General features: G+C 44.2%; 1 protein-coding gene across 3 annotated transcripts in view; it reads left to right on the top strand.

Moving 5' to 3' along the window:
• The first annotated feature begins 1,502 nt into the window (after window positions 1-1,502).
• tshz1 (teashirt zinc finger homeobox 1) overlaps window positions 1,503-18,391 on the top strand; it is a 267,008-nt gene continuing 250,119 nt past the window's right edge. For all 3 annotated transcript variants that reach the window (XM_078216866.1, XM_078216867.1, XM_078216865.1), the window contains exon 1: window positions 1,503-1,831. In XM_078216866.1, the coding sequence (XP_078072992.1) occupies window positions 1,792-1,831 (40 nt within the window). In that variant the 5' untranslated portion in view covers window positions 1,503-1,791. The remainder of the gene's footprint in view (window positions 1,832-18,391) is intronic.

The raw sequence follows: 18,391 nt of genomic DNA, 5'->3' as shown, positions 1-18,391 counted from the left end.
AACAAAGTTCAGGAAGTGCTTCAACAATTTATGCAGACTTTCCCCCCGCTGCTGATAGCTTATATTTGAACAACTGCACCCTTTTGTATAAAAAAGGGGATAATTGTTAAGAAAGTATTGATAGTAGCTGGTTTTAAGGAACAGGTTCCACACAAAGACAGAAAGGGAGTTGGGGGCGGTGTTGAAAATACTATTATATGGAGTATTATTACTGAATAAGATTGTAGAAGACACAGAGAGAGAGAGAGAGAGACACACACACACAGACCCTCCTCTTCCCGTACAAGATATTCACTTCCTCATAGGTGCAACAAATCAAACAGGAGTCCGGCATCAACTTCCAACCGTGTGTGTGTGTGAGAGAAAACAGAAATCAATACTATCGTTGCAACAGGAACGGGAAGTTAAACACAAAGGGCAACAGAAGGGACAACTAACTTTTCTTTCTACAAGAGAGAGACCTTCAGTCAGTCGGAGCCTCCTCCTATCCACTGACAACAAACTCACCACAAGCTTTGGGCTGAAAAGTTTCTCTTAGACCAGATAAAGCCGCCTCGCCAATAACACTGGGGAACAAAAAGAGAGAGAGAGAGAGGAACATTAAAGCTTACAAGAATACAAACGCCCCCCGAGAGAGTGAGAGAGAGAAAAAGGCTCTGATATCTCAGGTTTCAGCTAAATTTGAGATGCAGCCGTGCTGAGAGTTTGGAGAAAACAGCAGCGAGGATATTGAAAGAGGTGGGGGAAAAAGGACAGACAAGGAAAGGACCATAAATCAATCAGATATCTGGCTGCTGACTTATGGCGGAGGGAGCCTTCGCTTTGAGAATGCAATCGAGTTGGCATTAGCAGACAAGAGGGGGGAGAAAACCCCAAAGACTTCTCTTTTTTTTTGCAGACACTCTGGCAAAAGAGACACTGGATTGTGGGCAGGAGTTGCCTTTACATCATTGCTCCGCTCTCTCTCTCTGCTTGTCACATTTCCTGAGACAGTGAGAGGAGGACATTGCAACGTTCTGGAGTGGGGACAGCCTCATCATTGAATGCTGCTCGATAGCTCTGTGGATCAGTTAAGACTGTCTTGCTCGGTGGATATTCTGTATTTCCCCGGAGCCTACCCCGAGAGTTTACTCTCCCGACCACCCCCCACACACCCCCCCCCCCCCAACCTCCACCACCTCCCCCCCTCCCTCCCTCCCCCCCTCTCCCACTTCAGAAATAACAATTATTACCATGATGGTGAACTAGTTCACTGCTCTCTCACTCAACTGTCTGTGATGTGCGTTATCTGTCTCCCCCCCGCATTGATTTAAGTGTGGAAAGTGGGCACACACACAGAGACAAGCAGTGGTACAAAGTAACTGGAGTGTGTGTGTATGTGTGTGTGTGTCTGTCTATCTTATGCATATGAGGAGTGACTGAATCCGTCTCAGTCTCCCCTGACATCTCCGGTGGCTGAGAGAGCTTTTGCGGAGCTTTCCTGACATTTCCCCATCACTAATCTTCAACAGAGAGAGAGAGAGAGACAAACCTCCCCCCCCCCCCCCCTTACCCCCTCGAATAGCTTTAACTCTTTTCCCCCCATCCCTCTTCCCTCCCTCCTTCCCCACCACCCCCCCCCCCCCGCAAAAAAAATCAAACAACAAAACCCACACATAGTTGAAGAAAATAGAATCCATTGCTACACTTTCGCTTCCTGCCTCGCTGCGTGGGCTGTATGAAAACACCGAGAATTAAAGTCCAAACTCCGGAAAGTCCTGGCCGGCAGCAGAAGCGAGTGGAGGGGGAAGGATGCCGAGAAGGAAACAGCAAGCTCCCAGGCGCTCAGCAGGTAAGATGTACAGAGGCGCAATGATGCACTTTCACGTTATTTCGCCTGGAAGCCAGCTAGCAGGTGAAGGATACATAGCCATGCATCGAGATAGAATTGGGCTTTATTTTTTGGAGGGGGGGGGGGGGGGTGTATGATATATTCCAACCCCCCTTCACTATAACTCCCTTTTATTTAAGAACCCAATTTCTCATTCCCCCCTTGTCGACTGGGTTTTATCTGTGTGTGCTGTACTGGTTCAGGAAGGATTTTGCTTTCAGTATTTTGGCCATTCCTTCTGTCGATGTGAATGGCGTTGTTTGTCAGGTGTCTATCAAATGCTGTCACCGTCATGTTTTTTTTCCTCGCTGCGGCGCGGATTTGATCGCATTTAATTGCATTTCGAACCCCCCACCCTTGCCCCATTTTCCATCTGCATCTCCCCCACCCCTCTACCCCTTTGCGAGAAGTCTTGATTTTATTTAAACTATAAATTCACAAGTCCAGCCGTGTGATTATTTTGGAATGCATGTCAAGGGGCAGAATTTATCTTCTGGAGCGGGGTTGTTGCGATTGATGATATTGGAGAAGATGTTTTGTAAAAATAATGTGTACCCCCGCCCTCTCTGCTATCAGGATGTGAGGGCATGTGTGGTACAGACTCTGTAGATGCATTTTGGAAGATTACCCATCCTTTCCACAGCAGTGCTGACTCTCTGAGGGATAGGTAACCTCTTGAACGCTTCTAGAAAATAAATCAATGGAACATTTTTTAAAAAAAACATCCTTTCTGAAAGAATTGTTTTTGGTTAACAGGGTCTAGTTTTCTGTCTCTCTCTCTCCCCCCCCTCTCTCCCTCTCTTTTCCTTCCTAATAGACCATCGCCACCCTGGATTTGATATATGATAGATCCTCTGTCATCTCGGCAGCCTTTGATCCATTCATTCCTGATAAAGATCAATAAATCACTCACCATGGCAACCCACATGTGCCTGGCGTTACACTCCGCGAGTCAGGTCACTTTTCGGGTCTTTTTTTTGTCCCAAAGTTTATTCCCCCCCCCCCATCCTCCCAACTTGTGAGCATCTGCCCCCCCAAAAAACCCTGTCTCATCTCCCTTAGTCAATTCAATGAAAAAAACCATGTGGGCTTAACCTGAATTGTCACTTCTTTTTTTTTGGTTTTAAAAAAAAGGCAAGGAAACTTTGGAAGCTGGCTTGCTAAAATATACCGAGGGAATGTCCATGCTTTACAGATCACATCTCATTCCTCTGTTGCAAAGAAAATGATGAGTGCAGGAGGGTCAGTGAGGATGACATTGCAGGCTTCCATTTAAGTCCAGGGGAAACAGGATATCAGCAACTTTAAACAACAAATATTTTTATAAGGGGGCTGAGCGACTGACACAAACGTGATGGTGCATGGTAATTCGTTCTGACAGCTCTTACACAGAAACAAGCCATCAAGGCGACTTTTTCCAATATTGATTTAATTGTCTGTCTTTTGACAGGCATATACATCATTGGTTTTAATGGCCAATCAAAAGTTGGCAGGCTTTAGTGTTCCCATTCTTTCCCATACATGACATTTGGCATACTTAATCAAAATGCAGGTTTGTAATAGCAATGAAGAGTTGATGACTGAGTCATCTGCTGTTTAAACGGGGAGAAAATTAGCTAAAAAGATGGTAAAATATCTTTTATAGTGGCATTTTAAGCACATTTTATGGATGAAATATGGGTTCATTAGGCTGTCTCTTGGCTTGTCTGGCTGTTACAACTTGCATAACTGATGACTTTTCTTTCCCTGAGAATATCAAGAGTGTCTAAAAAAAAAATTGATTATTTGGCAGCCAGGAAATGGCTCTGTAGATGTGGCCCGACTGATATATGTAAGTAAGGGTTCAGGCTGATGGAAAGGGAAAGGTGGGGGGGGGGGGGGGGGTGGTGGGGGAGGGGGGGGGGTGAGCCAGGGATAGTCCCATTGCTTCTGTGTATTGATGAGAACTAAAGGATTGGAGGAAGTGTCCCTCGTAAACCGGGAGGCCTCATAATTATCACTTTTTTTAAGAAAAGGAGGGAAAAGTAAGGGATGTTTAGCTCGCTTCATTACCAAGCCTCTAATTATCTGTAAACTTGATGGATTTGTGACAGGTTTAATGATTAATGCTGACAAATTTAGTAAGGTGTCAGGTTTGCAGTCAGTTTGATGTGATTAAGTTGATATTATACAGTCCCTATTGCCTGTAGTGCAGTATTAACTCAATCTACTGGTGCAGGTGACAAATGGACTTCGCTACCTGACTAATCATGTCACAGAGACAATGCTGCCTTAATGACCTCAGTAATTCTGTTTCCAACAGAGCAATAAAGCCAGATCAAAACATTTTAGCTAAGTTTCCAGTTCCTTTCAGATCTGAATGTTTATTGTAGTTTCTGTTTTAATTTTTTTTTACATGATAGGATTTATGAAATAAGCATTTGGCGTGTTATGTCGAATGTAAAACGCAAAAACAGGCCATTTGACCCGATTGGTCCATGCCTGAGTTGATGTTCCCCACGACATCTCTCCCACCTTACTTTATCCCACCTCATCAACATATCCTTCGATTCCTTTCTCCCTCAGATTTTTTACCCAGTTTCCTCCCATGCTATTTTCCTGAACCACTCCGTGGTCGGGGCGAGTTCCACATTCTCACAACTCTCTGGGTAAAGAAGTTCCTCCTCTTTATTCTTTGTTTCATTTCTAATTCTTTATTAGATTTAAATCATATCTGAAACCCATTACAGACCCGTCTCTTCAAAGAAAGAAGGAGAAATAAATGTTTTTGTTCTTTGCCATTTGCCTGCCTTACGTAACATTTGGTGACACATTTTGAGCTGCTGATGTGTGGAGGTACCAGAAATGTAAAAGATTTGGGTAAAATTAAATTTAGTAGCGAGTGGTAGTGGTGCCACTATGGAGCAAACTGTTATTACAAATTCCATTTTTCTTTTACTTAATGCTTTATAAAATGATTAAACAAGTTGATGAGGTTGATGGAGAGAAACTATTTCTTCAGTTGGGTGAGTCCGGAACAAGGGGACTTGTTCAATGTTAAAATTAGAGTCAGGCTATTCAGTGATGACATCAAGAAGCACTTCTTCACACAAAGGTGGTGGTTAGTGGAAATCTCACTCCCACAGAAAACTGTTGGGACGACTGAAAATTTCAGAACTGAGACAGATTTTGGTTGTTAGGCAAGGTTATCTAGGATTACTGTAAACCAAGGTGGGTAGATGTAGTTAAAATACAGATCAGCCATGATCTAAATGATTTTTGATTTGATTTATTATTGTCACATGTATTGGTAAACAGTGAAAACTATTGTTTCTTGCGCGCTATACAGACAAAGCATATCGTTCATAGAGAAGGAAAGGAGAGAGTGCAGAATATAGTGTTACAGTCATAGCGAGGGTTAGAGAAAGATCAACTTAATATGAAGTAGGTCCATTCAAAAGTCCGATGGCAGTAGGGAGGAAGCTGTTCTTGAGTCGGTTGGTGCATGACCTCAGACCTTTGTACCTTTTTACCCGATAGGGGTTGAAAAGCCTGCTCCTATTCCAACACCAGGTATCAGCTTAAACCACAATCTTGGAGAGTCCAAACTGCTGGAATTGTGGAATAACTCACCAGCTCCACTTCAGAATGTCGGGCAGATAATCGGCCTGAATGCATTAGGTATTCTGTAGGAGGTTCTTACATCCTCCTGGTCCATCTAAAAATCTCAGTGAAACATCATCATATTTTTTCCAGTGGCAAGCTGGGTGCTTGAGAAAAAAATCTTTAGATCAGGACTAATTCAGCTCCCTTATATTTGTAAATGGCTTGGAACATTGAACACTGCACAGAGGCAAATTGATCCCACTTTAACAGTAACAACATGCTGCGGTGTTCTCAGTTTGAAGAGAGCAGGCAGAAATGCCCCAGCATTCTGAACTTCAAATGCTTTGTAACAAAATTGGTTACTAACCTCCTCCCCTCCCTCAGCAAAGATGCTTTTTCGACCCCCGTCCAGTCAAGTAACAAGCCATCAACTTCAATGATTAAAGCTTTTGTTGTGAATGGGTAGTGATATTGAGCTGCATTAATTAAACACCGTTTCTACAGTTTGAGGCGTTTTTTAACAGCATATTTTTGTCCCTTTGGGCAGCTGAATATAAAACACAGGTGGTGTTAAAGGAACTACCCTTAACTCATGATTACACTATTAATCCCACAATAGGCATTACTAATACATATTATCTGATTGTTAGCACATTGCTTTTTGTAGGAGCTTGCTGTGCGCTAATTGACTGCCGCATTTCCTGCATTCCGATAGTGTCTACATTCCGACAGTGGGGCGGCACTGCTTCCACACAACGCCAGGGACCCGGGTTCGATTCCCAGCTTGGGTCACTGGCTTGTGGAGTCTGCACGCATTCCCCGCCTCTCTATGGGTTTCCTCCGTGTGCTCCTATCTCCTCCCACAGTCCAAAAGACGTGCTGGTTAGGTGCATCGGCCATGCTAAACTCTCCCTCAGTGTACCCGAACAGGCGCTGGAGTGGGGCAACGAGGGGATTTTCACAGTAACTTCATTACAGTGTGAATGTAAGCCTACTTGTGACACTAATAAAAATAAATAAATGAACATGTCCAAAACACTTCATTGGTTGTAAAGTGCTTAGGGAGATCCCGAGGTTGTGAAAGGAGCTATATAAATGCAAGTTTTTACTTCATAAACCAAGCTCACTGTTGCCACTTATTCTTCGGAAATCCACACAGACTTAGTCCAAGTGGATTTTCTCTCTTGGTGACATGTATACTATTTTAGGATCTAATCACCAGATTTATTATTTATATTTTTGTTTTCGATTTTCTGCTTTGCTGATCCTTTCTCACTAGACATCCTTCTTCAGCCAGGAGAATGTAAGTTGTGGTGTCCTCCATCGATATTACCCAGTTCTAGACAGGTCCTCATCTCTTCAGTGTGACGTTTGTATAGTCCTCAGTTGAAAACTTGACGTATTAAAGAGGCCCATTCATATGATAGGTAACTTAGAACTGAAATTCACGGCTTTGGAGTTGAGAGCTGAGCATTTGACTGCGATGTCCTGGTCCATATTTATCTCTCAAGCGACCAATTATCTGGTCATTAATTCATTGCTAATTGTAGAAGCTTGATGTGTATAATTTTTCTGCTGCATTTCCCTACATTTCAATTGTCTTTACATTGCAAAAGCCTTATTTCCTCCCAAATCTTCTTATAGAACCTCAGTCTCTCCCATGACGCTGATCCCCTAATTTAATAATTTTCTTAAACATTGATTATGGGCTTCTTTTGGGGAGTCACGGCCTCCATAGTCCTGGCCTGGCTCTTTGGGGCGGTCTCTCTTTCTTAATCCTATTTCCACCTTCCCTTCTCCTTTTTCCTCCTTCTCTCCCTCAGTCACTTTAAAATCTGCTTCCTGGACTGTTTTGTGGTGGGAAAACTCTGTCGCAAATTCAGAACCTAAATTTAAAAAAAAATGTGCCAGGCTCCCTGATTTCCCAATCATTAATTTTGCGTGTGACCACTCCTAGCAGGAGAAACGCCTTTCCTCAGAGTTAGAATGCAAAACCTGCTGCCACATGGGATGCTTGAGGTGAAGAAGCATAGATACTTTTAAAGGGAAGTTAGATAAAGATTGAGGTAGGAATAAATAGAAGGATATGTTGGTAGGGTGAGAGAAGTAGGGTGGGAGGAGACCTGTGTGGAGCATAAACACCAGCATGAACCAGCTGGGCCAAATGGCCTGTTTCTATGTTGTAAATTTTCAGCAATACTGTATCTTGGTTCCTGGATATCCTTTCTAATGCCTATCTATGCACTTGGTGTTGGGGGCATTCGGTCATGTTGTATTTTCCATTGGGTATCTGCCATTGGGTATCTGGGCAACACAGTGGTTAGCACTGCTGCCTCACAGCACCAAGATATCGGGTTCGATTCCCGGCTTGGGTGACTGTGCAGAGTTTGCACGTTCTCCTCATGTCTGTGTGGGTTTCCTCCGGGTGCTCGAGTTTCCTCCCACACTCCAAAAGAAGTGCTGGTTAGGTGCATTGGCCATGTTAAATTCTCCCTCAGTGTACCCAAACAGGTGCCGGAGTGTGGCGACTAGGGGATTTTCGCAGTAACTTCATTGTAGTGTTAATGTAAGCCTACTTGTGACACTCATAAATAAATAAACTATCAAATTCAAAGTCAATAATGACTAGTTGAGGTATGTTGAGGTTATTCAGGATTCAAGCATTACAAGTCTGAGAAAGTTGCCCTCTGATGTTATGCAAGAAAAGCTTATTATGCTGCCATGAGGCCTTTTGAATAAACCTCTTGTTTTCAAATAAGTCAATTTTTTTAGTGGAATGCAATTGTCTGTCTCTTATTCTTTTTCGCTCCAAGTTGCCTAAATCTTCACCAAGATTGAAGTGAAATGTCTTTCATGTGGACCACAGTAACTGCAGTGTGTTGTGCCAACGGATTAATTTAGATGTGAGGGGATGGAAAGCCATGTTGGTTTTTTTTACACAGATGTAAGCAGTGACATTAGCTGAGCTCATTTATCATGTTTATTGCTACGTAACAAATATACTTTTTGTGTTCAAAATTTACTTTTTCTTTACGAAATTGCAAAAATGTGAAAAGACACATTGTCCGTTTGATCAGAGATTTTTTCTGTTTTGAAAGGTGTGTTAATATTTTTGGAAATCTTTTATTTGATTTATTATGGTCACATATATTGGGATACAGTGAAAAGTATTGTTTCTTGTGCGCTATACAGACAAAGCACACCGTTTTACAGAGAAGGAAAGGAGAGGGTGCAGAACATAGTGAGAGATTGAATTATCAGAGAGTTTATAAGAGTTAGAGTTTTAAAAACATAGAACAGGTCTAAAAGATTGAATGAGAGGGTATTGTGGGTTGGACAATTATTAAGTGCTGATATTCCTTTCATTACACCTAATAGACTTAAGTCAAACTGGACAGAATGGGAAAGGTTGTCCCCTGGAACCATAGGCAAATTAAAGTGTGCACGTGTCAGCTATTGTGATATTCAGGGAGGGTGCCCCATGTTAGGAAATTGAGCATCTTCACTAAAATTTGCCATTTAAGTTGAGCAGAGTCCTGATTCGTGACAACAAATCCCTCATTTGAGTCACTGCGATCAGATGTAGCTTAAAGGGTTACCACGATTTGATTGCCGTCAGAAGTTTGCTGACGGTTCCTCTCTGACGGGTGAGGTTTTAAACCAAGACCTCGTCTGGTCTCCCAGGTGGATGTAAAAGATCCCATGGCACTGTTGTAAGAAGTGTAGGGAAGCTGGCCCTGGTGTCCTGGCCAACGGGACAGGGCGGCACGGTAGCACAGTGGTTAGCACTGCTGCTTCACAGCTCCAGGGACCTGGGTTCGATTCCCGGCTTGGGTCACTGTCTGTGTGGAGTTTCTGGCCCTGGTGTCTGCGTGGGTTCCCTCCGGGTGCTCCGGTTTCCTCCCACAGTCCAAAGATGTGCGGGTTAGGTTGATTGGCTATGCTAAAATTGCCCCTTAGTGTCCTGGGATGCGTAGATTAGAGGAATTAGCGGGTAAAATATGAAGGGATATGGGGGTAGGGCTTGGGTGGGATTGTGGTCGGTGCAGACTTGATGGGCCGAATGGCCTCTTTCTGTACTGTAGGGTTTCTATGATTCTATGATTCTAACAGCTTTCCCTCAAATATCAATGAAATCAGATTAGCCAGTTATTATCACATTGCTGTCTGTGGGAGCTTGCTGTGCACAAATTGGCTGCCCTGTTTTTCAAAGGCTGTAATGTTCTACGGGGCTGTGCTGAGGTTGTGGAAGGCACTATATAAAAATGCATGTACCTTTCTCTCCTACCCCCTGCATAAAAGCCCAATACAAACAGCTTGGTTTGTTAGAGTACAGTTGAGAAAGATAAGAATGTTATTTGAAAGCTGGAATGTACTGTCAGATTTTAAAAGAAGTATCGCAATGAGGAATCTCTTTGCGTACAGAGCGTAAATTACTATTTTTTTCACAAGTGTAAATAGCAGTCTTTATAGTTTTCAAAACGAAATTGCTTTTGAAAGAATGTACAATGTATTCTGAGACCACCAGTGGGTATGGGTATTCCCATATTCATGTGGGTCTATTTCAGATTGTTATAACTTTTGGCTCATGCCAAAATGTAATTATTTTGTAACTTTGATCGATCCCAGACTTTTGCTGGCAACCTGTTTCCCCCCCCCCCCCCCCCCTCGTTGGTGCTTTGGGCGTGTGTGTTTTAGGAGATTAGGGGAGAGGTGTTGAAAGTTGGGCTAAGGGGAGTACAGAGAACACTTAAGACTTAGGCCCCTGTTATGAAGCTTGAAGTGTGACCCACCCCCTCCGCCCTTGAGTATCAAAGCCATGTTAAAACGAGGGAAGCTTCAAAGTGTCTGAGCTCTGTCGTGGTCCTACCTGTCTCCCTGACGGGTTCACCTCCTCACCCTCGCTACAGCGACCTTTTAACCCATTGCACTTAACTGAACTGGGCTTGTGTGTTTCTGTGTGGCTTGTAATGGTTGGTTTGGGGGGATGTGGCTGTGCGGATGGTTGTGTGAAGAGACAGAGGGTTGGCTGGGCTGGGGCCAACTCTGAGAAAAACCCCTCCCTGCCACTGCTGTGATCGTGTGAGGAGGAGGCGAGTTACTGGTGGGTGCATTGCGAGAGGGTGGGTGGGGGGACTTGTAACTACACAAGTGGGCAGTCTGTCACACTACGCTGCGAGAGACTCCCAGTTTAATATCGAAACATTATTACATGTGAGCGAGATTCTGGATGCAAGTGTATGATCTTTTTATTTTTGGTTTCAAATGATTATTCCAGTGGGGAGGGCCATTTCCATAAAATGTGGTACACCCAATATGTGTAGCGAACGGAATTAGATGCAAATCGTTGTCTTTTTATCTGGCTTTGCATTTTTTTTCTAATTTCTATTCAAATCTGCAGCTGATGCTGGCTGGGGTTTTTTAAAAAAAAATTTAAATAGAAGGTGAAATGTGTATGAGCTTAAAGAAATACTTCTATTGACTCCCAGACCTTGCAATTCACCCTCTCTCCCTCTCCAGATCCCCCCACCCACTCCAATGATACACTGCTAGAGAGAGAGAGGGGGAGGCTTTAGTTATTACAAAGATATAAATGTATACACGTACACAGACACACACACACAAATTCCAGGGTCGGTGTCAAAGCGGGAGCAGCAATTCCCTATGTTTTTTTGGAAGGGGGTGTAGGGGAGAGAAGGGAGTGTACAGCAAGGAGTGTTAAAGCTGATGGGTGGACAGGGAGAGGGATGAATTTACCGGGGATAGACAGCTGTGACTGCTGCTATTATCTTGACAGGTGTCAATTCAGAATTTACTGCTTGCTGGAGTCATTTTTTCCCAAGCCAGCTGTCTCCCAGTGAAAGAAATAACACTTTACCCGTGTCACTTTGTTAGTTCTCAGCTATGGCCACAAAATGAGCGGCAGCGCGCTAATCGATAGCCGGCGGATTAGCAATTATTTTGCACATTGATTTATGAATGGGAGCAGCTCCTCCTGCCCGGTTATTAGCTGCTGAATGAATGTGCCCAGTGCCCAGATCAGGCTGGATCTGTGTTCCCGGGGAGAGGCCAGGGCGACAACAGGCTGTGCCAGACACACACACACACACACACACACCTCCATCATTGCAGGCTGTTAACAAGGCAAGCTTGACTTTCCAGCGGCTGGACCATGTACCTGTCATGTGTGTGTGTGCGTGTGTGTGCATGCTGATGTGTGCACCTCTTCTTATATTTATGTCTGTGTGCATGCTTGTGTATGTATGTACGTGTGTGTCTGCCCATTTCTGTATGTATTTGTGCATGTACATTGGTTCCTGTGTGTGCATTGGTGTATGTGTATCTGCATATATGTGCATGTGCTTATGGCTTATGTGTCTGTGTGTAGGTGTATCTGTGTATGAGCATATCTGTATATGTGTGTATCTGTGTATTGGTGTATTGTATCTGTGTACGTGTATATTTCTGTGTGTATATATATAGATGTGTATTTATGTGTGTGCATGTGTGTATCTATGTGTGTGTACCTGCGTTTTGCGTGTATCTGTGTGTATATATTTGGGTATGTATGTGGATGTGTGCATGTGTGTATCTATGTGTGCATTTGTATCATGTATATCTGTATTTGTGCATGTACATTGGTTCCTGTGTGTGCATGTGTGTATCTCTGTGTGCATATGTGTCTGAATGTGTGTGTGCATCTATGTCTGTGTGTATGTGTGTGTATATCTATGTGGGCGTATCTGTGTGTATCTGTGCATATGTAATCTGTGTGTGTATTTGTGTTTGTATCTCTGTGTGTTTATCTGTGTGTATCCGTGTGTGTGTATATGTGTGTGTGTTTCTGTGTGTGTTTGTATGTGTCTGTATCTTTGTGTGTATCTGTGTGTGTATCTGTCTGTGTGTTTGTGTGTGTGTATCTCTGTGTGTATCTGTGTTTGTGTGTGTTTATGTGCATATCTGCGTGTGTGTTTGTGTGTGTATTTGTGTTTGTGTGTGTATCTGTGTGTATGTTTGTATGTGTGTCTGTGTGTGTGTTTGTGTGTGTATCTGTGTGTGTGTTTGTGTGTGTATCTATGTGTGTTTGTGTGTGTATCTGTGTGTATGTAACTGTGTGTGTATCTGTGTATGTCATAGAGTCATAGAGGTTTATAGCATGGAAACAGGCCCTTCGGCCCAACTTGTCCATGCGCCCTTTTTTTAAAAAACCCCTAAACTAATCCCAATTGCCCGCATTTGGCCCATATCCCTCTATACCCATCATACTCATGTAACTACCTAAATGCTTTTTAAAAGATAAAATTGTACCTGCCTCTACTACTACCTCTGGCAGTTTGTTCCAGACACTCACCACCCTCTGTGTGAAAAAGTTGCCCCTCTGGACACTTTTGTATCTCGCCCCTCTCACCTTAAACCTATGCCCTCTATTTTTAGACTCCCCTACCTTTGGGAAAAGATATTGACTATCTACCTTGTCTATGCCCCTCATTATTTTATAGACCTCTATAAGATCACCCCTCAGCCTCCTAAGCTCCAGAGAAAAAAGTCCCAGTCTATTCAGCCTCTCCTTATAACTCAATCCTTCAAGTCCCGGTAGCATCCTAGTAAATTTTTTCTGTACTCTTTCTAGTTTAATAACATCCTTTCTATAATAGGGTGACCAGAATTGCACACAGTATTCCAAGTGTGGCCTTACGAATGTCTTGTACAACTTCAACAAGACGTCCCAACTCCCGTATTCAATGTTCTGACCGATGAAACCAAGCATGCCGAATGCCTTCTTCACCACTCTGTCCACCTGTGACTCCACTTTCAAGGAGCTATGAACATGTACCTCAGATCTCTTTGTTCTGTAACTCTCCCGACGCCCTACCATTAACTGAGTAAGTCCTGCCCTGGTTCAATCTACCAAAATGTATGTGTTTGTGTGTTTGTATCTGTGTGTGTGTTTGTGTGTGTATATCTATATGTGTGTATGTGTGTGTGTGTGTGTGTATTTGTTTGTGTGTATCTGTGTGTGTGTCTGTGTGTGCACGTTTGTGTTTGTGTGTGTATCTGTGTGTGTATATCAGTGTGTGTGTGTATCCGTGTGTGCATGTATCTGTGTTTGTGTGTGTGTATCTGTGTGTGTGTGTATCTGTGTGTGTCTGTGTGTGTATCTGTGTGTGTGTCCGTGTGTGTATCTATGTGTGTGTTTGTGTGTGTGTATCTGTATGTGTGTGTGTATTTGTGTGTGTGTATTTGTGTGTGTGTATCCATGTGTGTTTGTGTGTGTGTGTATCTGTGTGTGTGTATCCGTGTGTTTGTTTGTGTGTGTGTGTATATCTGTGTGTATATCTGTATGTTTGTGTGTGTATATCTGTGTGTGTTTGTGTGTGTGTATATCTGTGTGTGTGTTTCTGTGTGTGTGTGTGTGTGTGTGTTAGGGTTGTCATTCGTCCGATTTTGCACCAGACAGTTTGTTTTTCTAGTTGCTCTATCCGCTGTCCGGTACCAGATGCCAACACCCAGTATTGTTATTTTGGAGTCACTAGCAATGCTGCAGGATGTTACCTGTGGCTCACATTGCCCACGTTGCCTCACGATCTGTGCTCCTTCCTCTTGGTACTTTGCTGGCTGCTTATTGCTTTGTAGTTGTGGGCTTGTGGATGAGAAGCCAGCGATGACATCACCTCATGTGTGGTGCGGTGGTGATGATGTCTTTACATGTGTGCTGCAATGCTGCTGGTCTGATGGCCAGTATTTAGTGTCCGGCAGTGACCACTCCAGTGTGTGTGTGTGCACTGTTTGTGTGTGTGTGCATGTGTGCACTGTGTGTGTGTGCGCTGTTTGTGTGTTTGCATATGTGTGTGTGCGCACTGTGTCTGTATGTGTGTGTGTGCATGTGTGTGTGTGCACTGTGTGCGTGTGTGTGCATGTGTGCACTGTGTGTGTGTGCGCTGTTTGTGTGTTTGCATATGTGTGTGTGCGCACTGTGTCTGTATGCGTGTGTGTGCACTGTGTGCGCTGTGTGCTGTGTGTGCGTGCACTGTGTGTGTGCGCTGTGTGTGTGTGCATGTGTGCTGTGTGTGCGTGCACTGTGTGCGTTTGTGTGTGTGTGTGTGTGTGCTGTGTGTTTGTGTGTGTCCATGTGTATATCTGCATGCATCCATGCCTGTGTGTGCACCTCTGTACGTGTGCAATGACTGTCCTAGTGTGTATGTGTGTGTGTACCTGTATGTGTGCATTCCTGTGTGTGTACCTGTGTATGTGTGCACCTCTGGAGAGGGTGACACTGCTGAGCATCATTTGCTGAGCAGGGGGAGAGTCTGAGCTTTCTAGCATCATCCTGCCCTCCAACCTGCCCCGACAATAGAAGTGGCTTCTGCATTCTCTCCACAGCCCAGGAATTTGGGTGCAATGTGTACCCTCGTGAACCAATCCCCGACGTCTCACCAGAAAGAACCGATTAATGTACGAGCTCTTTTTTAAACGGAAAAAAATCTTTTAAAGGGGGGCGGGGGGGGGGGGGGGGTGGGGGCTTTTTTTTACTGTTTTTAGGCTGGAAAGTTTTCATTCACTGCACTGATCTACAACATCCTGCTGCCCTTTGTTTTTTTACTGGTGCTGACAATGGTGCTGTAACACTTTGGAAAATGACACTGCAGTAAACACTGTCTGGTGCTCACAGGATGTGATTTAGATAAAATCTGTTCTGTAAAGTGGCATTCTCCATCAATCCCTATTTGATCCCTTGGCCCATCTTCATTTATTGAAATTCATATTTATCCAATTCCAATTAAATAATCTACGATCCAGTTTTACATACCCAGCTGCCTTTTTTTTGCCTCTGTACTGCACTAGGAATAATCCTTGGCGTACCTTCAGATGTGTTACTCCTCAACCTGTGATTTACGATGTTGAATTCAAATACTTACACCTTTGATTTAACAGATGATGCTACACGTAAGGTAGATTCTCCAGTACGAGACTGAGCTCTACCCACTGTTGATCCGCTGGGCTGTTGACCCGTGTGTCGCCCGTGACTCGACCTGAGCTCTGAGCCAGAGGGTGATGGGTTCAATTCTCACTCCAGCAATTTGGGAATAAAGTCGAGGCTGACGCTCCCGTTTCCACTGAGGGCAGGCTGGACGGACGGAGATCTGGCCTCTTTCGGACGAGGTGTTAAGCTGTCGGGCCATCTGCTCTTCAAGGTGGGATTAAACGATCCCACGACACCTCTTAAATCATAGAATCCTACAGTGCAGAAGGAGGCCATTTGGCCCGCCAAATCTGCACCGACCGCATTCCCACCTGGGCCCTATCCCCATAACTCCATGCATTCACCGCAGCTAGCCTCCCAATGAAAAGGAGGCATTCTCCCCAGTGCCTTGGGCCAAGCCCCTTAGAGTCAGGGGCACTAGTGTACCAGTGTACTACCAGGGGCACCAGTGTACTAGCCAGTCAGGGGCACTGGCTCGTGTAAATGCAAGGGAATAGGGCCTGGGTGGGATTGTGGTCGATACAGACTGGATGGGCAAATGGCTTCCTACTGCACTGTAGGAATTCAATGATTCTATGAATATTTGGCTGGCCCACGTCATCAATAATGAACATCAGCACCTCACTAGTGTTTGCCGGAGCCTGCTATGCATAGGAATAGGGATGCTTTGCTGCAATTGTATAGGGCATTGGTGAGGCCACATCTGGACAATTGCGTGCAGTTTTATCATCCTTATCTGAGGAAGGTTGTTCTTGCTATAGAGGGAGTACAGCGAAGGTTTACCAGGCTGATTCCTGAGATGGCAGGACTGTCATATGAGGAGAGACTAAGTCGGTTAGGATTATATTCACTGGAGTTTAGAAGAGTGAGAGGGGATCTCATAGAAACTTATAAAATTATGACAGGGTTAGAGAGGGTAGATTCAGAAAGAATGTTCCCGATGGTGAGGGAGTCCAGAACTAGGGGTCATAGTTTGAGGATAAGGGGTAAACCTTTTAGGACTGAGGTGAGGAGAAATTTCTTCACCCAGAGAGTGGTGAATGTGTGGAATTCACTACCACAGAAAGTAATTGAGACAAAAACATTGTGTGATTTCAGGAAGAAATTAGATATAGCTCTTGGGGCTAAAAGGGATCAAGGGATATGGGGAGAAGGAGGGGATCAGGATATTGAATTTGATGATCATAATGAATGGCGGGCAGGCTGGAAGGGCTGAATGGCCTCCTCCTGCTTCTGGTTTCTATATATTAGTGGTTGCGTTTCATGCATTGAAGCAGTGGCCAGGCTTCATTGGTCGTAAGGCAGTTTGGGATATGCCGAGGTCCCTTATCTTTACTGCCCCTCTCGTTCAGTCCCCATGTGGAAAAACTGCCGGCCAAAACAATCAGGATTTTAGTTGGGAGCAAATTGAAAGCCCCTTCGGAAACAACGGTGCCACTTTTCTGCACCAAAATATAACGGGCAAACAAAGCATCGTTGAGCTTTTTTTGTCCATCGACATGCCTGATAAATGTTGATGAGATTGTTAACTATTCGTCTCTGTTCAACAGCACCCGTCGAAGAGAAGTAATATCTCTTCTCTGTGCGACGAGGGAACTCTTTGCCTCAGAAGCGGTGGAGGCAGGGTGGTGGGGGAGGAGGAGAGGTGGGGGCAGATAGATTCTTGATAGGCAAGAATCGGTGGGGTGGGGCATTGGCGGGGGGGATGTAGATGGGAATTTGGAGTTCAAGGAACACAAACAGATCAGCCATGATCTTATTGAATGGCGGAGTAGGTTCGAGGGGTCGGATTCTGCTCCTCTTTTGTCTGTTGGTCTAATGCGAAGCAGCCATATAACAGACCACAGTAAACAAAGGCACAGGGTACACGTGAATGAGTGAGACAATTGCTGCCCTTCCCTGCGTCCTTCAAGAGGTTGAATGTGGAGCCACTGTTAGAGGTCCAGTTGCCGTCCTACGCTGAAACTTCAGTCTTTGGGTGCGGACATTGTTTGAAACCTTGGCGACCACAGATTCGCTCTGTTCACTATATGCTCCAAATTGCTGTTTGTACATCAGGTCACAATTTTATTACCAGTGGAAATCTGCACCTGGTGAGGTGACAACCTGTGATTATTTCCAGGGATTCAAATCTTGAGATTGATATGTTTTTGTTAGGTCGGGGTTATGAGACTTAGATGGATAAGTCTAAGATACACATCAGCCATAATGGAATGGAATGGCAGAATTGGTTCGAGGGGCTGAATGGCCTCCTCACATTCCTCTGACCCATTATTTAGCTTGCAATGCATTTTTTACTTGGAGTGTAAGAGGGCGCGGGACTCACGCAGGTTCAGATGTTTTCAAGAATTCTACTTCATGTAGCCGAGCCGCAGAAATCTTCTGAGATTATTTTTGGACAGAGTTGTTGCATTAGTGAGCATGTTTATTTCGAAAAAACTGTGTACAGTTCAGTGCCGAAGGCAGGGAAAGTACAGGTAGGTAAGTGGAGCAATGTGTCGGAGGCCCATTGCAGAGCTGGCCTGGTAAATTACAAGGCACAACACGTGCGAGAGTTTGGCGCATACCGAAAATTACTTGGCATCCGTCAAGCACAGACATACTCTACGCCTAACAATTTACTTCAGAATTTTTTAATACTCTTAGTTCCCCGGGGTGTAAGTAACAACAGTACTTCCACATCTGCAGTTTGTGAAACATTAAGTATTGCCAGAATGAGCTGCTAATACGTATTTATTTTCTGGTTTCACTCACAGTGAACAAATATAAACAGCTTTTTTCGCAAAAGGAGTAATCTTTTATCTCTGTGGATTCCTTCTTGTACTTTTAACTGCTGCGTCAGTCTGCATGGATTAATCACGCGCTGAGGCATGGGGGAAGATACGTGTGCTTTTACATTTTGGTTTGGAATGAAGTGTATTTGTGCTCACAAATAAGGGCAGCACGGTGGCACA

Source organism: Mustelus asterias, chromosome 7 (assembly GCF_964213995.1).
Source record: "Mustelus asterias chromosome 7, sMusAst1.hap1.1, whole genome shotgun sequence".
Taxonomy (NCBI): Eukaryota; Metazoa; Chordata; class Chondrichthyes; order Carcharhiniformes; family Triakidae; genus Mustelus; species Mustelus asterias.
Note: the sequence above shows the minus strand (reverse complement) of the source record. Positions and strands in the feature narration are given on the sequence as shown.